This window comes from Pipistrellus hanaki, assembly GCF_964339955.1.
Source record: "Pipistrellus hanaki genome assembly, chromosome: 12".
NCBI classification, from domain to species: Eukaryota; Metazoa; Chordata; class Mammalia; order Chiroptera; family Vespertilionidae; genus Pipistrellus; species Pipistrellus hanaki.
Genome location: NC_140514.1, coordinates 48,596,406 through 48,621,450, shown reverse-complemented (window position 1 = coordinate 48,621,450; position 25,045 = coordinate 48,596,406). Strand labels below are relative to the sequence as shown.

Genomic DNA, 25,045 nt, shown 5'->3' with positions numbered 1-25,045 from the left:
GAGAAAAGCAGATGGCACGAGATGCCCCTTCCTCCCGCTGTGGGCGATGCCTGGCGGGGCGGGGCAGCCTCACCATGGTGCATTAAGAGCCAACAGTCAGCAGCGTTTGCACTCCGCCTGGTGTGAGTGACATTTTCTGGAGAGCTGGGGCGATGGAGCTGGACGAGGCCTGAGCCTTCCTGTCCTCCAACTGCACCGTTTACAAGTGGAGAGACCGAGGCTCAGAGAGGGCGTGATTCGCCCTGAGTCACACAGCCAGGGAGTGGCGGGCTGAGCTGCAGTGCCCAGGCCCCTGGCTCCTGGGTCAGCCCGGGCAGCCTGGGAGAGGCTGCTGCCGCCTGAATCCAGGCCCCGAGACACCAGGCGGGGAGGGGAGGCGGGACCCAGGAGGGGCGAGGTGGGCTCCACAGGGGAAGGAGGGCGGGAGGTCTGGCTGTGAGGGCAGCGTGGGCTCTGCGGCAGGAAAGAGGGTCCTGAGGACAGGCTGGCCGGGCGGGCCGGAGAGAGCGGGAGCTCTGTGAAGGCAGGTCTCCCGGGGCTCAGTTGAGGAGAGCGGACCCGCGGGAGGGGTGAGCACCTCCACCTTGTGCTGCGGGGGCACCTCTGCCTCCACCTTGAGCACAGCTTCGGGGAGAAGCTCAGTGCTCACGGGTCCCTCCAACTCCCACTCCTCACTCAGTTTACAAACTGCAAATACTCGTCTACTTCCTGCCTTTGAGTCTCCACTGGGCTCTGCAGAACCCCCTCTCTGGCTCGGGCTGGGGCGGGACAGCAGCCCCTCCCCCAGAGCAGAGTCCCAGGCAAAGCCCTGCGCGTGGATGCCTCAGTCTGAGGAGTGGGGGGGGGGGGGGGGGGGGAGAGATACTATCCCTGCACCGGGCCCACAGCCAGAGTGCACACCCCCTCCGGAGTGCAGACCGAGCCGGAAGGTGGGGAGCGGCGGGCGCCACGGCCATGAGGAGAGAGGCGGTGTCCCCGGAGGCCCACGGTGGGTGGAGTTTGGCCAAAGGGTAAAGGACCTTTAATTGGAAGGCAGGTCCGGGTCTGGGGAGGTGGCCTATTCCCAGATTAGAAGGATGAACACTCACTTATTTACCATTTTTCCAGAGATGCTCTGATGTTTTTGTTTTTGTTTAGCATCTCCAGAAGGTTTTTGCACCTTCAAATAATTATCTGGCTCAAAAGATAATCTGTGGGGAGGAGAATGAGCGGATCCGGCCAGCGCTGCTCTGGGGAGTTGTAACCTGAGCCCGGGCCCAGCAGGCAGGCAGGCTGGGGCGGGGGGGGGGGGGGGGGGGGGGGGGGGGGGGGGGGGGGGCCCAGGTTGCAAATCGCTGTGAGGGGTCGTGAAGGTCACAGAGCCACTGCCAAGAGGGGTCACACTCAGAGTTGAAGGTCAGGCCACGCTGGCCCAGGCCTCCAGGTTCCCAGAGGGGCCCAGTCACAGGGCTCTGGGAGTCTCCCCACTTCCTGTCCCAGGTCCTCCCCGGGAGAGGAGGGCGGCAGCCAGGCCCTCTGAAAGGGGGTGGACCCCGGGGGGCACGCACCTCACCCCACTGTCCCAGCAGGCCTGCTAGAAAGGGGTTTCTGTGGGAAGGGCCGAGGGGGAGACGTGGCGGAGGGGGGGGCGGGGCACTGGTTGGGAACAGCCTGTCCAGCTCCTGGAGGAGGACAGGGTGCACTTGTGGGGCTGCCAGGAGGGGGCCAGGGCCTCTCAGGCAACTGCTCCCCTCAAGCTTGGCTGCTGTCCACTGCTGTCATCAAAGCCAGAGAAGGCATCCCCGACAGATGTGACCAATCCTGAGCTGTCAGTCATGCCCGCGGGGCCCCGCGCACAGCAGGGTCCTGTGTCCTGTGAGGGCTAGAGGCTCGCCCTTGCTTGCCCCCGGGGCAGGCCACTGACCACCCCTCCTGGGTACCTTCTAGGTGGCTTCCCCCCTCAGGCTTCTGCTTGGAGGCCAAGCAGACCAGAGCCCTCTGGCAGTGCCTGGGCCAACTGCCTGGGTAAGACAGTGGTCGGCAAACTCGTTAGTCAACAGAGCCAAATATCAACCGTAGAACAATTGAAATTTCTCTTGAGAGCCAAATTTTTTAAACTTAAACTTCTTCCAATGCCACTTCTTCAAAATAGACTCTCTTAAGCCGTGGTATTTTGTGGAAGAGCCACACTCAAGGGGCCAAAGAGCCGCATGTTTGCCGACCATGGGGGTAAGAAAATCCTGGCCTATCCCAAATCCAAATATTCTAGCGGCTCCATACACCAGCGGTCTGAGACCTGTTCCAGGGACCCTCCTTGGTGGCCCATGAGAGATCGGGCATGAAATAAAGCTAAGCCCCCTCCATCAACAGATGAATGAGCAAACCAAATGTGTATCCACACAATGAAACCTTGTTCAGCATAAAAATGAGAGCAAAGCTCTGAGACATGTTACACTCTGGCTAGACCTTGAAAGCACTATGCTTAGGGACAGAGAAGGGGAAATATTGTGTCGAACAGGTAACTTCCTAGAGACAGAAAGTGGGAGAGAGGCTACCAGGGGCTGGAGGAGGTGGAAAGGGGAATTTATTTGTTAATGGCTACAGAGTTTTTATTGGAGGTGATGAATAGTTCGGGATTTAGATAGTACAATAGTGATGGTTACACAACGTTGTGAATGCATTTGAGGCCACTGAATTGCATGCTTACAAATGGTTAAAAGTATAAATGCTATGTTATCACAATAACAATTATTATTATTATTATTTATTTATTTATTTATTTATTTTTAGAATAAGTGCTGAATAAGTTTGGGAGACAATCCGTTCTCACATCTGAGTGGGTCTTCTTCCCGCAGGACTGTTCAGAGCCTTTACAAAAGGGAGATCTATGCGGCGGTCCCTGTTGGAGGGGATCATTGAGCCCTGTGTTAGAAGGCCTACTCCTGTCCATCTGAGAGCTCTGGATCACATTGCAGTATTCGCTTCCTAGGCTGCCTCTCCCACATGGAAGAGGTAGGAAAACTGTCAAACCCCTTACCCTGATTTTTACTTAGAAAATAAACTTCAGCATAGCTATCCCAAAGTGTACCCCAAAACTTGCTCTTCCGTTCTATTTTCCTCCCCTCCAAAAAATGGAGATTTCTTTCCTAGTATTGGAAACATTTTGAGTTAAAAAAAAAAAAAAAAGCCCAACCAGTACGGCTCTGTGGATGAGCATCAACCTTTGAACCAGGAGGTCGCAGTTCGATTCCCGGTCAGGGCATATGTCCAGGTTGCAAGGCTCGATCCCCAGGAGGGACTTGATGGAGGCAGCCGACGATAATTCTCTCTCATCATTGATGTTTCTAACTCTCCCTTCCTCTCTAAAGTCAATAAAAACGTCTTTTTTAAAAACTAAAACAGAGAACTGGTGTTGTTGTTGTTTTAAAAGTGTGTGTGTAGCATGCATGTGCGAACGCGCAAAGGGAAATTCCCTGGGAACTTCCGGTGTGGAGTTGGGAAAGAAACCCAGAGGGCGAAGGCACGCTGTCTGTGGGCCAGAGAGCTTTGAAGGCAGCTTGGGGTACGGGCTTGAAAGGGGCTCAGTCAGGGGTCTCCGGAGCTGGGGTGATGTGGCTGGTCCAGGGCCTGCGTCTCTCCTCCCCCTGCTGAGGGGGGTGAGGGCCCGGGCAGCGGCCGTGTTTGCTCCTGACCTTTCCGTTGGGACCATAGGCCACAGCCTCCTGCTTGCAGGCCTGGGTCTGAGGGTGCCCTGGAGTTGGGGAGGGGGTGTTAGAGTGAAAGGAGGAGACAGGACTCAACCCCAGCTGTGGGGCGACTTTGTGAGTCACAGCCCAGAAATGCAGTGTCAGAGAGTGGAGCCAGAGGGGAGGGTATTTTTAACTGCCGGAAACATGATGAACCTGTCAAAATTCCATGAAATCCGCTAAATTAATTGGGAAGAAAATGGCAAGGTCTTATTTGTTTGTTTTGTGTGAGTGTAAACGTTGCTTAATGGCCGTGTTCCCTTGAGCTGAAGCATCAGTCATAGGAGGCAGTGGAGAGAGAGATGATGAGTTCAGAGAACCCAAGAGATCAAAGCCAGAGGTAACCATGGGGATACCAGCCCCGGAGAGTCCTCAGAGACCCGGGGCAATGCTGGGCTTCTCACTGCGTGGAGGGGGGATGGTTTTATTTCTATAGTAGAGGCCAGTACGTGAAATTTGTGCATGGGGGGATGGGAGGGTCCCTCAGACCAGCCTCCACCCTTCGCAATCCAGGACCTCCCAGGGGGATGTCAGGCTGCTGGTTTAGGCCCTATCCTTCAGGGATCCCTGCAGAATCAGGCCTAAACTGGCAGTCGGACATCCCTCTCACAATCTGGAACTACTGGCTCCCAACCACTCGCCTGCCTGCCTGATTGCCCTAACCACTCGCCTGCCTGCCTGATTGCCCTAACCACTTGCCTGCCTGCTTCATTGCCCCTAACCACCTCTGCCTCGGCTTCCATCACTGTGGCTTCGTCTGGAAGGACGTCTGGAATGATGTCCCGAAGGTCTTCCGGCTGTCAGTCTAATTAGCATATTACGCTTTTATTATTATTTATGAACAAGAGCATGTAGGACAGGAGGACAGGTCTCTGTCTGCCCAGGTTCTGGGCTTGAGAGCACTGGAGTTCCAGGGACACCAGAGGGCCGGTGGGTGCAATGCAGAGGCAAGTTAGATTAAAAAGGAACCATTTCTTTTTCCGGTGCCTGGGAGGCAGTCAGCTGCTTCACAGTGGAGCTGAACATCTTTTCCCAGCCTCTGGCTGCCAGAAACTCATTGCAATAGACAATGGACACAAGCTTCCTACCTTTTAGGCACAGAAGTTGCAGCCCATGCTCTGGGTGAGGTACGGAGGGGTTATGTGGTTCGAATCAGTGGTGGGAACAGCACACAGGGTTTTTCCATGAAGCAGGGGTCTTGACCCATGGCCCTGCCTGCCTGCTGCTAAGGGCGTTCCTGCTATAGACCCAGGAGGTCTGGAGAGAGAAAGCGCAAATCTGCTGGGGGGAAGGGGGGGGGGTGGCATTGTGGATGTCCGTCTCAGTGTTCTCAACTTGGTCATTGTGAAAAAAGGGGACAGGGGGAGATATTTCTGGTCTTCCTGATACCACTGTGCCTCATCGCCTAGGGTCCCAAAGAGCTAGCAGAATCCGCAAACTTATCAATCTCTAAAGAAAACGATGGCTCTGACCAGTTTGGATCAGTGGAAAGAGCATTGGGCAGTGGACTGAAGGGTCCAAGGTTCAGTTCTTGTCAGGGCACATGCCTGGGTTGCAGGCTCGATACCTAGTAGGGGGCATGCGGGAGGCAGCCGATCCATGATTCTCTCTCATTCATGTTTCTCTCTCTCCATCCCACTCCCTTCCTCTCTGAAATCAACAGAAATATACTAGAAGGAGGAGGAGGAGGGGGGGGAGTTGTGAGAAACCAATATGTTGTGAGAAAGCCCCTAAACAAAGAAGGTAAGAAACCTCAGACCAAACCACCTGACATTCAGCATCTTGTTACTCCACGGGTCCTGTGGTGCAAACGCTGGTGTAACGACTCTGAACAAACGGCACAGTAGGTAGAAAAAAGGAAGAGGCCACATAATATGCTAAACTTTGGGTTAAGAGAACGAAGAGGCCAAAGAGAATTCCAGGAACAGACCAAGAGCCAGAGGCTGTCCTTCCTGAGAGCTTCTCCCTCTCAGTCCGAGTCCAGTCCAGAGTGACCTTTCCTAAGAGTAACAAATAGACCAGAACAGACACGGGGTGGCAGGGTGGGGGTTGGGGGGGGGGGCTCTTTCATTATGGCAGCCAGTAAGGTTCAGAAAGAATCTGACTTCGTGGGCAGCCAGAGAAATGGAAACTGGGATATGACTGAGGAAGGGGGGCTGCTAGGCTGTGAGGCGGAGATTCAGCCAGTGCCCCCAAATGGCCAAACTGGAGGTCACGGAGACTGGAAGGCGCTGAAGACACTGAGAAGAGGATGGGGCCTTCGGATGGGCAGCTAAAGGCGCCTGGACTTTGACCCGGAGGTGTGGGCCCAGGGCAGGGCCTTCAGAAATAAACCTCTGTTGGCCACGGCGGAGGAAGGGCTGGCCAGGATCGCATCAGAGAGGGGGAGGGCACAGCTGGAAGGTGGCCACCCAGCCCCGGGAGCAATAATGAAGGGCCACCTGGTAACCTCAGGCACTCCGCCGGTGGTGCCCAGGAGGTCCGCCTGGGGGGTGCCCACTGCAGGTACTTCCCTCCTCGGAGGCCTTGGGAAAGGCCTGTGTCCCATTCTTCCAGGGTCTCGAACCAATCAGCTGCTTGGTAGTTATTTGTGGAAGAACATAAATGCATAAATTACCATATTTTCCACTCTTATTCGTTTATTTAACTAAGTAACTAGCATAAACATTTTGCAAGACCTTTCCAAGGATTTGGGGGTGAATTACGCCCCATCTTTGCCCTCTAGGAGGCGCCATCTGAAGATGAAGCACGTGCCCAGACACCCGTAAAACCGTCCCACTTTATAAATCCAAACTCCTCGGGGCGCCTGGCTTCAGGAAGGCACACAGGCTGGTCTGGGGTCCGGGGGACCAGAGGGGATGTGCGCGAGCTGAACACCCATGGGGCAAAGGGTGGGGCCAGCTGCCCCTCCCCCACCCATGCCAGCCCCAGCCCGGGCAGAGCCCGTCGATGCCTCCCTGTCCCCCTGGAGCCTTGAAGCAGAGCACAGCTGTGCAGGTGGGGAGGCAGCGGGAGGTCAGAGGGAGAACGGCCACACGGCTCCCCTGGAAGGAAACACGTGGAGACGTCCGAGTCCTGCTCTCCAGAGGCCAGGCTCTCTGTCACCGGCTGCCGGCACGCCCCCTTGGGGGCCCAGAGGCCGTGGAAGGAGCAGGGCGAGCGCAGTCCGGGCTGCAGCCCCAGCGCCAGCTTCCCACGCTGGCCGCACGGCGCCTGTCGCACCCGGTCCGCTGCGCCCACGCTCTGTCCTGCTGTGGGCACAGGGCGGCTCTGTCGGTTCCCCCAGCTCCTAGCATCCCTGCCCAGGGCTGTGCTCTCCAGTTCTCAGCCCCTGGGACCTGCCCATCCTGCCTCCTTGCTTGTGAGAAAGGGGAGATGGTGGTGGTGGTGGTGGGGGGGGGTAATCAGGAAAAGAAACAGGCCAGCACTTGGAGGACACGGTGAGGTGGAGCGGGGGAAGGACGAGGTCCCAGGGCAGAGTGGTGGGCCATGGTGGGACAGGAAGAAGTAGTGTGGGGAGATGGAATCCTCCCAGGGCCTGGGCCAAGCCGTGAGCCCCAAAAGGGACCCAAGGACCTGTGGAACCCCCTTATCTTTCCTCCCGCCGAGAGGAGGCGGCATGGGCACTGCAGGAACCAGGCACGCACACAGAGGGGCACACACAGGCCTCTCACGCAGGTGCCCAGGCCCCTGGAGAGGGTTCCCGTGCCCCTCTGTGGCCGGTGGCTGAGGAGCCATCACTGCATTTGGGGCCAGGACCCAGAGCAAACGACGGAGCAAGGAGGGCGGGCAGAAAACACACCTGCAGGGGGCTCTGGGCCCAGGAACCCCAGCCGGTGCGGGAATGCCCCGCGGGGCCCCAGCAGGTGCTCGTCAGCGTGTCTCTGTTGGTGAGAATCTCCTTGTAGGGCTGCTTGCAGATAACTGTTTAGAGTAGGGGTGTCGAACTCAATCAGAGAAGGGGCCAAAATCTAAAATCCAGCCTAAATCGCGGGCCGAATGGTTTACTGAACAGTCATAAACTGACAATGTCATAAACTGACAGCGGAGTGCAGTGATGACAGCGCGGTGCGGGCCACATTGCAAGGCCTGGCGGGCTAGATTTGGCCCGCGGGCCTTGTGTTTGACATATGTGGTTTAGAGGCTGCTGGTGAAATATTGTCATCGGTCTGTCCTACAGAAGCAGGAGTTCTGTGAAGACAGGCTCCGTGGGGCCCATTTCGTTACCACCAGCACTCAGCCCATGGCACAAGCCGCTGGCGGTCAACAGAGGCCTTGGTGTGAAAGGGACATGGACAGTGAAGGCCGTAAACAGGAAGGGAGCGGGCAGTGGAGGCCAGGGGCTGCTTCTGGGGGGTAAGGCCGGGGGTCCCCAGGCAGTGGGATGGGGGTACTCCCCCCCCCCGTTAGTAACAGAGAGGGTCCCCTGGTGCCAGGTTTGATGCTGATTGGCCCCATTTTCTGCTTTCCTAGGAAGTGCCACAGGCATCAATCAGAGGTTCAGAGGGGCAACTGGGTGGGGCTGTAACCTGTGTCTGGAGTCCCAGGGGGACTGACCTTCCTAACTGCCCTCTCAGCCCCCATTCCAGCCCACTCCGGCCGGCTGGCTCCCAGGAGCTGATGAAATTTGAATCTATCTGAAATGAAATTCCCTTACCTGGGAAGGTACATAAGTGTGTGTCTGGAGTGCATGTACACACAAGAAGGTGTGTGTGTGTGTGTGTGTGTGTGTGTTCCAGGGACTCTCAGCAATCTTGGTCCCTGGGTTCTGCCCAGATATTGGTCCTTGCAAGGGGCCACGCAGGGGCCATGAGTGCAAGAGGAGGCTTCTTCCGTGTTTCACCCGCAGACACCCAGCCCAGAACCCCCAGAGCAGACAGGAGAGGGCGACACGGAAGGACAAGGGACAGAGGTGCATCCGGCACAAGCACAGCCTTCTTCCCTCTTCGCCTCCCTCCCCCTGGGCAGCCCTGCCCCACCACAGCCTTCCACACTGCCTTTCCTGGCTCTTAGCTCCCTCCCCTGTCTGCAATGGGCCCTATCGCCCTGCCTTAGGCACGTGTATGGGATGAGGTGACGTGACAAGGCTGCCCAAGGACTTGGAGCTGGGACCGACGGGGCTGGAAGGGGGATAAGAGCACAGGATTTGGAGTGAGGCTGTCACTAATGAGCCATGAATTCATGAGGCCTCAGTTTCCTCAACTATAAAATGGGATTGAAAGTACAGCCCCCCTCAGGCACTTGTGTATGGATTAAGTGAGGTGGAGCAAGCTCTCCCCATGTTCCTGTCAGGCCCCCTGGTCATTTGTGCAGGCGGAGGTCACAGTGAGTGCCCCTCATGTACACATGCGTACATACACACACACACACACACTCACTGCCCACTTCCTGAAGGGCTCCCAATCTCTAGGCAGAGATCCACCTCTCCCCTCCTCCAGCGCGCCCCCCAACTGACCAGTCAGAGCCCTGCTCACCCACAGAGTCCACTCAACACAAGCATTTTCCTTACACATTGGCGCTTTTACTTCAATTTGAAGCAGATGGTTGAGCACAGATATGAACTGCTTTGGCCGCTTGAGCAAAGAAAGGAGAAGGCCTTGGCTTTAAACATGCCCCACTCCCCCACATACTGGCCTATCCCGCTGGTCCCTTCCTCCCTCTGCCCCCTGTGTAGCTAGTAAGAGAGCACTGGCCTCCAAGCAGGCGCCATCTTGTTTGCCAGGCTGGCCATGGGCAGGGAGTGTTGGCTGGGGAACAAAGACACCCCCCGCCCCCCCGCAGGCAGGTCACCTACACCAGGTCCCTGGGGTGGGGTATAGGGTGGTCAATATTGCTTCTTTCCCCCTTCCCCTTTCCCCTTCCCATGATGCTCAGTGCCCAGGACACATTGAGAATCAGGGTCAGAGGCCTGGGCAGCTGGGCAGAGGGAGAGAAGGGGGCCAGGATCTCAGATCCCACTCCCGACAGGCACCCCAGCCCGCCTCTCACAGCCCCTAGGGGGCTTTTCTTGAACCCACTAGCTCAGGGCTCAGTGTAGAAAGAAGGGTCCAGCTCAGAAGCTCAGGTGCACCCAGTGATCACCAAACGTCCATCCTTCCCATGGGTTCTGTGGAACTGCTGACCCGTCTTTGGCTTGAGACGGAAGGCGGGCACCGGGAGGGCACCGGGAGGGACAGGCACAGGGCAGCGGCGTGGCTCTTCTCCGTGGGGCTCCCTCACCACGTCTGGTTCAGGGTCTCTGTGGTGTCTTTGGCAATGAATCGCTGCAGCCGGAAGGTGGGCCTCGGACCCAGGCAAGAGGGAGGCTGAGCTCTCCCCTCCCGCCAGGCAGAGGGCAAAGTGCAGTCACTGGAGTGGCCGGGAGGGCGGGAGGGGTGGGGGCAGCGTGTTCCTGTCTGACCCTGAGAGGCAGTGGTCTGAGCATCGGGCGGCACCTTGAAGACGACGAGCTGGACTTGGCGGCTCCCTTCCCCTCAGGCTCGGCTGGAAAGAGGGCCCGCAGCACGTCCTTGGTCCGCACAGGGCCAGTCACTCCTGGAAAAAAACAGCCAACCGTCAGGAGCTGCCCCTTCTCATTCTGACTCATTTCCAGAGGCAGACCAGGCCCAGCCCCAGCCCCTGCTCTCACTCAGTCATCACAGCTGCCCTGGTGGGCCCAGGCAGGGGCTTCAGGAAGTGGAGGAGCCAGGATTGGGACCCAGGACTGGCTGCCTCTGGGGCTACATTGTCCCCTTACCTGACCTCCACCACGGTGTCACCACTACCACCACTACCTTCACCATGACCACCACGACCACATCCACCATGACCACCACCATCACCACACCACCACAACCACCACCACCGTCACCACAACCACCACCAACACCATTACCACAACCACAGTCACCACCACATCACCACAACTACCACCACTACCCCCCCACCACCACCCCCACCCCCACCACCACCACAACCACAACCACCGCCACCGTCACCACAACCACCAACACCACCATTACCACAACCACCACTACCACCATCACCACAACCACCAACACCACCATTACCACAACCACCACTACCACCATCACCACAACCACCACCATCCCCACCATCCCCACCACCACCACCACAATCACCACCATCACCCCCAGCATTTCAGAGCCACTGCTGATTGTGCTGGGTGGGGGAGTGGGAAAGGCTGCAGGATTATAGGCAGTTCAGGGACTCCTGGTCCTGAGACCAGGGAGAGCGAGGTACAGCTCTGAGGGATGCCCGTCAGGCCTGCCCCCAGGAGGACGGTGTCCCCGGCCCTCTTCCCTGCCCTGGGCGAGAAGAGCCCCACACCGGGTGTCAAGGGGTGGGCTAGTTGCAGCTAGATGACCTGAGACTCCTGTGCCTCAGTGTCCTCGTCTGTAAAATGACACCTGGAGCAGGTCAGGAAATGTCCAACCTTCCTCTTAAGCGTTAGAAATAAGTCTGTGCCGTGGACCCTAACACAGAACACAGATCCACACGGTTCCGGTCTACCTGGAGCATCGGGGCGAGGGGGACACGTGGGGAGGGGCCCAGAGTCCCACTGCGTCCCTGGGCATCCTGAGAGCCTGGGGGCTGAGGAGCAGGGCTTCAAAGTCCCTGTTCGTCACCGTCAGGGTCCTCACAGCGCTAACCCTCGGAAGCTTCTCTGGGGGCGAAACGTGGTGCTGCCGGGAGAAAGCTGGCCGGAGGGTGCGTCCCGCTCCCGGGAAGGCCCAGGAGGCGGGGAAGGTCCTGGGGCTGCTGGGGGTTAGGGTGGGGGAGGTCGGAGCTGGTGGGGAAGGCTCTGTGAGGGCCCCACGTCCACCCCAAACATGCGAACGGGGAATGGTAGTCCCTTACCCCGGCCCAGCACGCCCCGAAGAAAGCAGCTCCAAACACTTCTCTCCCGGTTTGCAGCAACCCTGACCAAACAGCTAAGCACTTATGTTTGGAGCCAAACATCTGTCAGGCACCTCCACCGTGCCAGGGCCCTTCCTCACAGCCCCTCAGCGCCGCCGGGCAACCCGCTCCGGCTCAGGGAAGGAAGCGCCAGACGTTGGCAGCATCGGGATTTGAATCCAGATCGGCAGCGCTAATCCTGCCACACAGGGGCTGCTCCTGCTGAGCCGGAGGCTGGGGAGCCGGGAAGGAGCCAAACCCCCGGCTGGAGGGCCTCGGGCCACAGTCCTGGGGCGTCCCGCTCAGCAGGCCGCCAGGGGCCGAGGCTGGGGCAAGGCTGAGAGTGGGGTCCAGGGAGGGCGAGGGAGCTAGGCCAGGAGGAGGGTGTGTCCTCCGGCGAGCAGAGGCCGAGGAGGAGCCGGGGAAAGCGAGAGCGGGGAGCATCTTGATGTGGCGAGTGCTGGCTCACGGCCTCCGGGCCGCTGCGGTGTGTGGCTGGCCCCAGCAGGAATCTGCTTTTTGTTACCCGGTCTGAGGAGGAGGATTAAGAAGCAGGAAAGGAAACCCGTGGGGATGGCACCGAGTCTGTGGTCCACGGGGTGATTTACAGCCCACGTCATCCTGGCGCTGGATGGCTGGGCGGGCCCCGAGGACAGCGGAGTTCCTTTCTTGTTCGGCTGGCCTGTGGTCGGGGGTGGGGAAGACGGCGGGTGTGTGTGTGTGTGTGTGTGTGTGTGTGTGTGTGTGTGAGCGTGAAAGGCTGGGTCGACCTCTATCAGCTCTCAGGCCCTACTGAAGCCAGGGCTATCTCCTAAGAGCAAGGCAGATGAGGTTTCTCTGGCCGAGACCTGACCTTCAACTCCTGACCCCACCCTCTCCCTCGAGTCTACACCGGACCTGTGTCCCCACCACCCCGCGGGGCCCCGGACCCCCAGCACAGGCACCGTCCGTCCCAGGAAGCCTTTGTCGGTTGGGGCGCGGTGGGAAGAAGCCTGGGAGGCCCGAGGAGCCGGGACCTTCTCCGTGATCATCCAGCTGTGTGACCTCCGGGCGTGACCTCCCTCTCTGTGCTCCCAGTCCGTGGCTTGTGCAGCCTGGGGCCGTCGGGGGTCTGCACTCCCAGAGGGTGCTCGGCGGCGGCACACGGGCCAGGTGAGATGGGTCCCGTGAGTTTGGGAACCATCACCGACCACGGCCCCTCCTGGAAAGCTTCTACGTCCGCTCGCCGAGGGGAGGCTCCGGGAAGTCCGGCCGCAGGGGAAGTCTGGTGGCTCTATTTACCCGGCGTTTTCCGGACTCATTCGCTCGGTGATGCGACGGCAAGCGCATCCTGAGGAGAAGCTTACTCGGCCTTCGGGTAAAGTAAAGCTTCTTGAAGGCGACAAAAGGGCCCGGGAAATCTCGGGAACGGCCGTCAAGGGCTTGCAGGTCTGCATTCTGTGGGCCTTCCCTCGGGGGCCCGCCCAGACCAGCACGAGGCCACGCGCAGGGAATGCTTCTTTCCTGCCTGATACCCGCTGGCCCGGGCTCTCAGCATCCCAACCCCAACGCCTGGTGGAGACCTCGACTGGTGCAGCCTCAGCCCGATTTCTTCCCCTGGACCAGAGGTCAGCAAACTCATTCGTCCACAGAGCCAAATATCGACAGCGCAAAGAGTGAAATTTCTTTGGAGAGCCAAATTTTTTAAACTTAAACTTCTTCTAACGCCACTTCTTCAAAAACAGACTCGCCCGGGCTGTGGTATTTTGTGGAAGAGCCACGCTCAAGGGGCCAAAGAGCCGCATGTGGCTCGCGAGCCGCCGTTTGCCGACCCATCAGCTCTGGCCGAGGAACGGAGACAAGCCTGCCTGTGCCATCTCTTCAGAAGGAGCTGGGGGGAGGGGTGCAGGGGGGTGAGTGTGCACCTAAGTGCAAACACGGGGAGTAGGCTGACACACACTCCCCAATGAGTGACACCACAGACCCCTGGCAGAGTCCCTCCTACCCGGCCCCTGGGCGGGCTCTGCCATCCCTCCCCCCCTGCACCTCTGGGGGCGTTGTCTGTGCTGTGGGCCGGGCTCCGGGGACGGCTGGGTAAGGCTCTTGCCTTAAGAACCCCCTGCACCACCGCCCCTCACCGGGGAAGATGCCCTTCACCCGCGGGCTCTGCCGCGGACACAAACTCTGAACACAGGCAGCCTCTCCGTCCCTCTCAGGGCTCTGCCATGCTGAGTCGGACCCAGGCGATCTGGTCAGTGAGGCAGAGGGGTTGAGCTGACCACACTCAGAAGGCGTCTTGTCACTGGCTCTCCTGTTTGCGGTCAGCACATCAGCTCCGCGAGGTCAGGGATGAGGTCTGTCGTGTTCGCAGCTGGAGTCTCAGTGCCGAGAACAGTGCCCGACCCACAGCAGCATCTCAATAAACACTTGTGAACAAGTGAAAATATATTTCTGGTTGCAGGAGTTTTCTTTACTATAGCTTCCCCTCCTCCCATCCCCCCCCCCCCTCATTGATTTTTAGGGAGAGTGGAAGGAAGGGAAAGGGGAGAGAGCAAGATTGATGTGAGAGAGACACATAGATCAGTTGCCTTCTGCGCACATCTCGACCCAGGCCAGAATGGGGCTTGAAACCCAGGTATGTGCCTTTGACCCGTAATCGAACCCGGACCATCCCATCTGCAGTCGATGCTCTAACCACTGAGCAATCGGCCAGGGCCACTGTAGCTTCTCTATGCCACAGGGTGTGTTTCCTATTTCAAATACAACATTTGAGCATTTTTGTCGATGTACTTGTGCTTTAGGGGAGCTTTTGGTAGTTACTGTGAATCCTGAAATAATTCTGCATCTTTTTTGCTCTTGTTCACTTCCAGTGTCTCCTTCCTGATTACCACTCCTCTGCTCGCTAAGCTTGCCTCTGGCTTCAAGTAGGTTGGTTTCCTCTTGTGATAACTTCCGTGTGCTGCAGAGTAATTCTGCCACATCGGGGCATTACATAAAGTCAATTACATCTGCTTTCTGCATCACTTTACCTTCTAAATTCATTTTCAGTCACTGGTGTCCACTTTATCTGCTTAACCATTCCCCACTATTTTCAAATTAGGCATTTTCCTATATCTAAGCAATTTAAGACACAGACTTTGACCTGCAGAAAAAGTTACCCAATGGGATTGAAGTTCTGAAAGTTTTTTTTTTTTTAAATTGGTTTGTCCTAAAAAGAGAAGTCAGGTTTCAAGTGTTATTTTAAAACTAAACTACGGTAGACAAGCAAAGAGGACATGGGAGAAGTATTTCTGGAGACCCTCACTGTAAAGCATTATTTCACCTTTCACTTTTCCATCCACCAGGCTGTGGGCTAGAAAAGGGGGCCCGTGTCCCATTCTGAGCGCTAAACACTGGGCTTTGTTCATCTCGGCCCCGGCGCCAGTGGGCCGTGGGGCCCTGGGCAGCTAACTAGTCTTTCCAGGCCTCCGTTTCCTCATTGTCATTTTATTTTTTTAAAATATATGTTCATTGATTTCAGAGAGGAAGGGAGGAGAGAGGGAGAGAGAAACATCAATGATGAGACAGAATCACTGATCAGCTGCCTCCTGCACGCCTCCCACTGGGGATTGAGCCCACAGCCCCAGGCATGTGCCCTTGACCAGAATGGAACCTGGGACCCTTCAGTCTGCAGGTCAACGCTCTATCCACTGAGCCAAATCGGCTAGGGCTCAGTCTCCTCATTTTTACGTGAGCACAGCAGTAGTACCCACTCCCTCATTTACAAAGGACCGCTGAGACAATGGAGCTGTGCCCTGTCGGGCCTGGCTTACAGTGGAAGCGCTGGAACGCCCTAACTTGCTTCCCCGCAGAGCTGGCTCCTCGGTTTGACTAACCGGCATCTGAAAACGTAGACTAGACAGGCTGGAAAGCCTCAAAGCGAGGAACCAGAGACAGTCACTTTGAACCAACTGCCATCTTGAACGATTTGATGTCCATGTATTCTTTTTAAAAAACAAACACAATTTTAAAAATCGCATCCAGTCACGTCCATCATCTGATGAACGGATAACCAACGTGTGGAATACCCATACCGTGGAACATTACATGGGCATGAAGAGGAAGGAGGTACCAACATGCATGATAGAACAAGATAAGCCTTGAAGACAGCATGCTACGTGAAAGGAGCCAGACACAAGAAACCATCTCTGTTTGATTCCGTTCCCATAAAATGTCTAGAACAGGGAGCTCTACAGATGAGTGGTTGCCCGGGGTTGGGGTTGGGGCTGGGGGAGGAATGCGGGAGGGAGTGAGAGCGAAAGCACAGGGCTTCGTTTTAGACAGATGAAAACGCTCTGAAATGGACTGCGGCAATAGCTGCACGTATCTGTGAAAACACGAAAAACCACTGAACGGCATGCTTTACATGGGTGAACTAATCTTGGTCATAGCTGTTATAATTTTTTAAATCTGCATAAGTGGCACATGTTATAGAAAAATTAAAAGCCACAGAAGAGTGAACAGAAAAAAAAAATGAAATCACCCCAATCTCCCCATCAAGAGAAAACCTCGGACAACGCTGGGCGCCCCGTCCCTCGGAGACATCGCCGAAGTGGTGCTTTATGAAGTAGAATTATGCCGTGCACACCGCCCCGGGAGCGGGTGTTTGTATTTTCCCGAGCAGCCCATGCGGCTCTGCACTTGGCAGATGTGCTTCCAATCTCCCGGAGGGCCGGCTTCGCGGAGGTTATTCTGGGCACACGCGCGGGCTTGGGCGTCCGGCCTCCCAGCTTCCCAGGGAACTGGACGCAGGTACGACCGGGCCACCCCAGCGCCTCCGCCCGCCTGGCCCGGGCGCCACGGGTGACAGCGGGAAATTTATGAGCAGCCGGAGTTGGCCGCTGTGTGCTGAGGGCAGGAACATGGCGTGAATCAAGGATCACACTGTGTCCGGGCTGGGAGGGCCCGGGGAGGTCTCGGGCGTCGGCGAGCTGCGAAGTGATGGCCAGAGCCCCTGGTGAGCCAGGAGAATCTGCCTGGGGACCATGAATCGGGAGAAAAAATTCATTTACTCAACAAAGATTTATTGAGTTCCCCCTGGAAGCCAGCTCTGTGACGGGCCCTGGGGCTCTCTCTGGTCCCTTTCCCGGGGCCGTGCTCAGCCCGGCTCCAGGGGGAAGCTGCAAACCGCTGCTGCTGGGAAATGCTGTGGGGTCCGCCCATCCCCCCGTCTGTCCCTTCCTCAGGCCGCTGGCCAGCGGAGGCTGAGCTGTGGGGATCCTGGCCGCCGGGTAGAACAGCGGCCCGAGCTGCTCAGAGGCCTCCCTGCCCCACACGCTCCAGCTCCCAGGCTGGGCATGGGTGGGTCTGGCAGGCCAAGCCACTCTCTGATGGAGGCCAGTGGGTTTGCCCAGACCTCAGGGCCAGGCGGTGTCATGCAGAAGAGCTTTCCATCCAGTGAGAAACGGCCACTGTCAGACAACGCTGAGGGTGAGAGCAGGCGACCCCGGGGCCCCTCGTGTGCCAAGGCGCGTGGAGGGAGCTGGGTCTTGGGGTTCCTGTCCGTCACAGCTCGCACACCCACACCGTCCTGGAGCCTCGCTTGGGGCTCCTGCCACTCCCTGAAAGGAGAGCTGCAGGCGGAAGAGGTTTTGGTGGCTGTGCCCCCGCCGCCTCCCTGTCCAGGGCAGGGAGACCTCTTAGCCCATGGCTCCCACCTCCATGGCAGGTGGAGAAACTCCCCCTACATCCCTCCGTGCCAAATCATTGTGGAGCCACTGCCATTGTTCCCTCGCTCACCCCACGTATCTCCAACCAGAGCCCCTGGGGGGTCTTCCACGCCCATCCCCCGCCCTGCGCCCCCCCCCCCCCCCCCCCAGGCCTGGGAACAGCAGTGAGCGGATCAGCGCTCAGAGCCACCACCATTCGGGCGCCTTGGCCCAGCACCTCGCTGCACCCCTTCGCACTGGGGTCGCACACTGTCCCCCGGGACGGCCGCTGCCGCTTTCGTTTTGCAGACTAGGGAATGGGGCCTGAGCGGCCTCCTCCCTCGCCCGGTCACCCTGCAGGGAAGCAGCAGAGCCAGGCCACCCGGACCCCTGCAGAGTTCAGCGTCTTCCCTGGCAAACAAAACGGTACGGGCAAGTCCCCAAACCATCCGCCCAGCCGCCGCCGCCGTCCTGGGTTCTAAGAAAATCTCAGCCTTGTCCCTCGGAGCCGAGGGGAGGCGGCTGGCCCGGAGTGCTGGCGCGGGCAGGGCCGGCCAGAGCTCACACGGAGCCCGCGGGGCTGCACCGGGCCAGGGAGACGGGGCCCCGCCGCGCTGACTCCTTCCTGGGCGGCAGGCCACGCTCGCTGGCTGCCAATCTCTGTTCCTCTCTCCCCGTTCCGCCTGTGTGTCTCCGTGCCAACTCCCTCTTGGCCTCCCCTGTGTTTGTCTCTCCGCGTCCGTCAGCCTATCCGTCTTCCTCGGCCCCCCATCCACCCGCAGCGCAGGGCACCGCGAGGGGCGGGCCGGCCGGGCGACGCCTGGGGCCCAGCTGCTGCAGTGCCCCATCTGCTCCCCATCCTGTGACGCCGGCCGCCAACCCCGCTTGGCTGCCCGCGGCTCTTCCAGACCCAGAAGCTCAAGGACCCATGACCTCGCCCAGAGCCAGAGGCGGCCCCAGGCTGGAGGGGAGCAGACAGCTGTGCAGACAGGGGGCCAGCCAGGTGGGGAAGGCCGCTCCCTCCCGGCCTCCACACCACACACACACAGACACACACACACACACACGCCCCCCTCCCCCCCAGCCACAGGGTCCCCGGGTCCCCCTCAGGCTGCCTCCTCAGGGCCCGGCTGCTCCCCATCACGCCTCTACCCTCCCCAGGCCTCACCACAGAGTGACAGTGGGAGTGACGGGGCGCCAACCAGACAAGCCATTCATGCCCAGACCACAGCGTGTCTCCCCGGGGGGGGGGTCCAGCTCTGGGCATTTCAAGATCAGTGGCGGCAACAGTGGGGCGGCTGGGAGAGACCACAGAGTCCCTGGACAGCCCAAATAGCCTAACGGTTTCTGCAAAAAGTGTGACAATGCAGCTTTAAGATGAGAAAAACACCCCACCCTACCCCCATCCCTGCACAGACAGACTCTGGAGCCAGGAAGGGGACAGCTCTGCTCGGGGGCTCTTGACTCACTACCACCCTGACCATCAGTGACAACACGAAAGTAGCTCCCAGGCGCATAAAGGAAAGGCCACAGCAGGAAAGGGCAGCAGGCAGCCTCTGAATCCTGACTTCCTCGTTCTGCCAGCTGTGTGACTTTGAGCAAGTTGCTTAACCTCTCTGTGCCTCCATTTCTTGATCTATAAAATGGTAATTACAATCGTCTTACTGCATGAGATAGTGAGCAAGATTAAGGAACACAGCGGCTACAGAGCCTAGCACTCAGCATTAGGCAGCCACATGTCAGAGCACACACGTGTGTGTGTTTACATGTGTGCCTCCCCCCCCCCATTTGTTCCTCAAGGCAGGCACTGGGTCCCACCTCAGAGTGCCGAGGCCCCACTCAGCACAGGGCACAGAGGCGCTGCCCAGCAGCTACTGTGGATGACAACTGGGAAACATTAGTTCCTTGAGCTTCCATTATCCCAGGCATTTGGCAAATGCCTTCTGAGTGTTCAGACCAAGCCAGGCTCCAGTCAGAGCACGGGGGCTCCTGTGGCGAGCAGAACACACGGAGCCCCCACCCCACCCCACACGCCGACATCCCGGGGGGGGCAAGTTTCCCTGAGGAAAGGAAGCCTCTCGCTTTCCGTGCCAAACAGCGCGGGCAGGTCCTCTCCCAGGAGCGGATGCGCTTCCCTGCGGCTCAGCCAGATGTCACCGCCTGTACTTCAGCTTCCTCTTGACAACTCAGGGTCAAGCCCAGACGTGTCGGCCCACAGAAGGCTCTCCAGGTCCCTGGGACATGTGGGGGGCCCTCTGCCCCGACGCCCCATGGCCCCAGGCCCCTTGGCTCCTCTCAGCCTCTGGCGTTGCTCCGCGCGCTCTGCTGTTTCTTCCCGGACGATCAGGCCCTGGCTGCGGTTCCGGGCGCCGTCACTGCACCTGCTCCAGGAGCTGGCCTCCCACTTCGATAGGCCGCTTCTGCTCAGCTGCTCTGACCTGAGACACCAGGCAGTCACGCCTGCAAGCACAGACTGCGAGCCGTGGGTCCCGACGGGCTCTCCTCACCGGTATGCGCCGTGCCTGGCCTCTCTGGTTCTCCGAGGGACCCGGCACCCAGAACACTGCCTGGCACGTAGCAAACACCCAAAACTATTGCTTCTTAAATAAATGTGCGGGGCCTTCCTGCTTTCTTCATCTTCCTCTGCTCTTGGAACTACAGAGACTGAACAAGTGACGCGGGTGGGCAGTGAGGAGGGTGTTAGAGGCGGTGGGTTTGCAAGCACAGCCCTGCAGGCTGACCACCCGGCCTGCGTGCGCGGTGGTGGGCGGGTGCGGCAGCGTATCACGGTCGTGGAGGGGCGGGTGGTTCTCAGCAGCGCTGTGCAGCCGTCCTCCGTCTGGGAGGGCTCACGGGCTGCCCCCCATGGGCCCATCTCTAAGTGCTCCTGCCCACCCTCCCCCCGGGGGGGGAGAGGGACAGCTCTGAACCCCTCGGAGGCCTTCCGTCACCACTCAGCGTGCACCCCCTCCCAGCTGGATGGGAACTCGGCCCACTGAAGGGGAGGCCCTGCATCTGATCCTGACAGATGGTGCTCTCAGACGTGCCAGCACACCTGTGCAGGTATGTAACGCCTCTCTCTCCCTCCCTCTCTCTCTCTCTCTCTCTCTCTCTCTCTCTCTCCCTCTCTCGGCGAACAACAGAGGGGCAGACCTTTGCCTGGCACCGGAACCAAGGCCTTGGTCAGCAACCAGCCTGGTATTCGCTCTCCATGTCTGCGGTGGCGAAGGGACACTCGGGGTCCCTGTGCCCACCTTCCCAAGGGACCAGCCGGGTCCCTCGGGAAGCCCTCGGCCGGTGCCGCGCTCGCAGCTGACAAGCCCTTGCCTGGCCTGTTTCCCGGAGCCCTCCTCACCCGCGGACACCGCTTCCCCCATTTTAGGAACAATGTGGAGCTTGCGGCGGGCAAGAGCCTGAGGTTACAAGGCTCCCGGGTGGCTGGGCTGGGAGGCAGACCCCACTGTCCCAGCTCCAGGCCCCAGACTGCCAGACTCCCCCTGCCGCTCACACCTCCCCTGCCGGGAGCGGAGGACAGTGAGGTCTGGATTCGGGAGCCTGCCTGGACCCCAGCCAGCCGCCAGCTGTGCGACCTGGGCGATCTGGGTCCCAGCCTGTGCATCGGCCCCGGGGTCCGCAACGGGGCCCTGAGGAGGCTGCCAGGGGAGTCCAGAGAAGAATGGGCACCAACGGGCTCTGCACACGGTGCAGCGCTGGGCACCGGCACAGGCCGCCGGCTCGCCACGGGGACTGGCTTGGCAGGGCTGCGGCGAGGGTGGGCGGGCTGGCGGAGGTGGGCTCTGCGCGGTGAGTGAGGCGGACACTGGTTAGCCGCACGGGGTGGGGGGCGGGGAAACCGCTTGTCCCAGGTGAGGGGCAACCCTCCAGGGATGAGCCAGCTGACTGTGCACCCTGCCGCCTCCCAGCCGAGAGACCTGCGTGTCTTCCTGGGTTTCAGGAGGAGCGGGACTCGCTGAGCTGGTGAGGAGACGTGCCCTCCGCGGCGAGGCCCGCCGGCCTTCGGCGCCCTGTGAGGGAGAAGCCTGCGGGGCGCCGGCGGCCGCTGTGCGGCCATGGTGAGGACCAGGGCCTGGGGCCCGGGAGGCAGCCGCCTCCCTCCAGCCTTCCCCGCAGGGAGGAGCAGGGCCCCTGGAGGTTTGAGCTGCTGCTGGAGGGTTTTCTGTGACACTGAAGCTGTCCTCGCCGATTCCAGGGGGAAAGGCACCCACTTCCGGGCAGAGGGCTGGGGAGCCCCGGCCCTCCTGGGGCTCTGTCCTCCTGGGGCTCCGTCCGGAGGCCCCTGGCTCGTCCTCCCCTGGAGCCTTTGCCGTCAGCACGGCAGAGGCAGTCCCCACTGTGTGCGTATGAGCCGAAGGAACCGTGCATGGTTATTCGAGGCCCTACTGTGTGCCAGGAGCTGGGACACACAGATGAAAAGGCTCCCGGTCCAGCTCGAGAGGCAAGCCCCAGCGAACACGGTGCGAGGAACGCGGGCCTTGGCCATGTCCCATCGCCTATCATGTAGCGGGCCGCCTGCAAATATAACCCAACGTAACGATAGGACATGAACGCTAACGCATCGCATAATGGAGTGTCTCGGAATAGGACGCTTTCTATCATGACCTCATGGGGGGTCACCTGACGCTCTCCTGAATTAGCCCGGACCCGCCCCTGTGGGAAGCGCGGTGAGCGGCCGGGCCACGCGGCCCCGGGAGGCGGCTGCGGCAGGGGTCAGAGAGGGCTTCCAGGAGAGGAGCCTTCCAGAATGGGCAGGAGCCGGCCAGACAGGGGAGGCGGCGTGCCAGGCGGCAGGGGTGGCATGAGCGCAGCGGTCATAAATAGCCCCTCGGCGCGAGGAGTTCCGAGTTGCTGGGGTGTAAACTGGGACACGGGGAGTGACCGGCGGGAGCCAGGCCGCTTGAGGAGGCGGGTCAGGTGTCCTGTAAGGAAGTCCGGCCTCCACCTTCGGCCTGTGAGGAGACCCTCAGGGTCCTGAGCAGGCGAGTGAGGCGGTGACACCTGGCTCTCAGCAGAGCTGCTGGGAGCGGCTCCGGTGGGGGCAGACTGGCAGAGGAGCACTGGTCACTGGGGGGCTGCAAATTCTGGGCGGAGGGCGGAGGGCCTTGAGGGGGGGAATGGGTCCTACTTTGCTTTCTGAAATATTTGTACCAGGAGCTCAAGGAAGGCAAGGATTTGTACTCCCTCTGCGACCAGCTTTCTGGCTCACCGGGGCAGGTAGAGAGGGGACCACCTGCTCCAGGGCAGGCGGGAGCCAGGACCTGCCGGCCCCCGTCCCACACCTCCCTCTGTGCTGAGCCCAGCGGCTAAGGCCAGGCAGTGGGCAGGGCAGGCCCAATCACCCCTGTCTTCCTGCTCACTCCTTTCATTTTCCTCTTGAAAGGTGGTCCCCAACCTTTTTTTGGCCACGCCCCACCTAAGCATCCCTTAAATCCTGATGCCACCCTTCCCCCTGATGTATAATTCTTATTATTCAAAAAGTGAACGCCTATCCACGTGGAGGAAGCCTAGAAGGCCATTAGTGGGTCTAAACAAGCCTCCAGAGAACATGGCATCCATGAAAGAGAAAGACAGAAGAACAAAGGACAGTGGAAGTGCTGAGGAAGAAATCGCTAACAGATTGCTAAAAATAATAATCATATGAAGTGATATGAAAAATAGCAAAGTTTCACCCAAAACATAGAATAGAGAACTGAAATACATAAATATGTCACAATATACACCAAGTGGCCAGATTATTATGATCTCTGAATGCATAGTCATCTGGCCACTCAGTGTATATCCTATATAATAAAAGGCTAATATCAAATTGTCCCCTTGAGCAGGAGTTCAACTAGCAGGCAGGCCGGCCAACCGTCCATGTCCCCTCCCCCTGACCAGGCTGGCTGGACCCCACCCATACACGAATTCATGCACTGGGCCTCTAATACACACACACACACACACACACACAGACACACACACTACTAAATGGCCAGATTATTATGCATTCAGAGATCATAATAATCTGGCCACTCTGTATATTTATATACTGTACATGAGACCCCTAGAACCATAAGAAATGCAAAAAATAATAACTCATTCTCGAATTGCCCCCTCCTTAAAAAAATCAAACTGCCCCTCCCCATGGGGCGTGTGCCCCACGTTGGGAACCACTGATGTAAAAGCCATTTCTGGTCACAGGGCCAACGCCACATCATCGCCAGGGGCCTGGGCCGGCAGCCGCTCCTCTTCCCCAGGTCCTCACTGGGAACAGCCTCCCAGGCAGGAGACACGGGAGGGAGGGTGGAGTTCACAGAACAGGTTCACATTCGTTTTGTGCCATGGATCCCGCTAGCAACCGGGAGGCTGGGTGGGCACCTCCCGGATAACACACTGGAGCAAGGCCACCCAGTCACGCAGCCCAGGCTCGCCGCAGAGTCCAGACCCAGACGCCTGCCCGGGGAGGCCACAGTGGGCAGGGGGCTCTCACCGGCCTGCGCGGAGCCCTTCAGAGGAATGGCCCTGACACTGCGATAAACATCATTACTGGGTCCTGCTGGAGCGGCCATCTCTCCAGCTGGAACTGGGGGAGAGCAGAGAGGGCTGGAGGAGAATGAAGTCCGGGGCCTGAGGACAGTGCGGATGAAATGCACAGATACCCTGCAAAGCCCAGCATTTTCGCTTGTGAAAACCTGGCCACCCACAGCAGCACGGAGGTCAGGCTTTTCCCACCGCTGGGGTGGGGGGCTGCCGGAGCTTCTGGGTCTGAGGCAACGGTGGGGGTAGTGGGGGCAGAAAGTAAAGGGGAAACCTCCAGTCCCTTGGCCCTGACCTGTGTGCCCCCAGGCCCCACCCCATCCCACCCATCACCTCCATCTGACACCTGGGAGGCACCACCTCCCCTCCACTGGCACCCAGGCCTGCCGCTCCCCTCCTCCCCCAGGACTCAGGGGGCGAGGAAGGTGGCCGGGCCTGGGCCTCTCTCCTCCTCCCCACCGCTGGCCCCCAGCCGCCAGCCCAGCCGCAGCACCCATGGGCCCCCAACAGGCTGCCGGGGACCGCTCCCAGGAGGTGCCCGGATCCAGGCAAACATCTCCCACCAGCTTTGGCAGTGGTGGCAGCCAGTTCTTTAAAAAGGTTCCGTGTTATTCTGCAATCAGCTGGGCGACCCAGGACCTGGGGTGTGTGTATTAATACCACCGTTCTCCCAGCGCACCCCGAGTTCTCTCCGATGAGCCGATGGGGGGCTCTCCCTGCTGTCTCTGCCCCCCATGCTCCCCCCACACGGATGCTGTTCGCATCTGTGTGCTCAGTGCCCGGCGGCGCTCACTTTCTGCTGGACACGCTGACGGCCCGGGCCCTGCCCACGCTGTGTCCTCCCAGGCCCCTCGTTCTCTCCTGTCCCCTCGAGCTGAGGTTTTACAAACACAGCCACTTCCAACCATCCCCGGTTTTCACAGCTTTGAGAAGAAGGAAAAAAAGAAAAAAGTTCAGCAGCAGCAGCACCCAGGGTAACTAATTAGGAGGCCTCGGGGCACCTCGGCGGGGAGAAGGGGAGTCACGGTGGTGTAAGAAGAGGAAGAAACAACATGAAAAGGAAAACACGGGGAAGCAGAATAAAAACCAGAGATAAAACGTCCAGAGAAAACAGCGGCGCCTGAGAAACAGGCGTTCCAGCCGCCAGCTTTTACGGCGTCCAGCCCTGTTATTCATGAGCGAGTTTCCTCTCACAAAGGACCTTTTGCACGGCTCTCCCGC

At 59.1% G+C, this 25,045-nt stretch overlaps 1 protein-coding gene and 1 pseudogene across 2 annotated transcripts in view; one reads left to right on the top strand and one right to left on the bottom strand.

The window, feature by feature from the left end:
- Positions 1–954: 954 nt before the first annotated feature.
- LOC311631154 (small ribosomal subunit protein eS6-like) lies at positions 955–6,493 on the top strand (annotated as a pseudogene). The gene is made up of 4 exons: positions 955–988; positions 4,821–5,199; positions 5,431–5,568; positions 6,451–6,493. The product of its transcript is annotated as a small ribosomal subunit protein eS6-like (transcript).
- A 2,709-nt stretch (positions 6,494–9,202) lies between these two features.
- Positions 9,203–25,045, bottom strand: part of ATOH8 (atonal bHLH transcription factor 8) — a 31,964-nt gene continuing 16,121 nt past the window's right edge. The window contains exon 3 of the mRNA XM_084900283.1: positions 9,203–10,259. Coding sequence (XP_084756409.1) covers positions 10,254–10,259 — 6 coding nt within the window. The 3' untranslated portion in view covers positions 9,203–10,253. The remainder of the gene's footprint in view (positions 10,260–25,045) is intronic.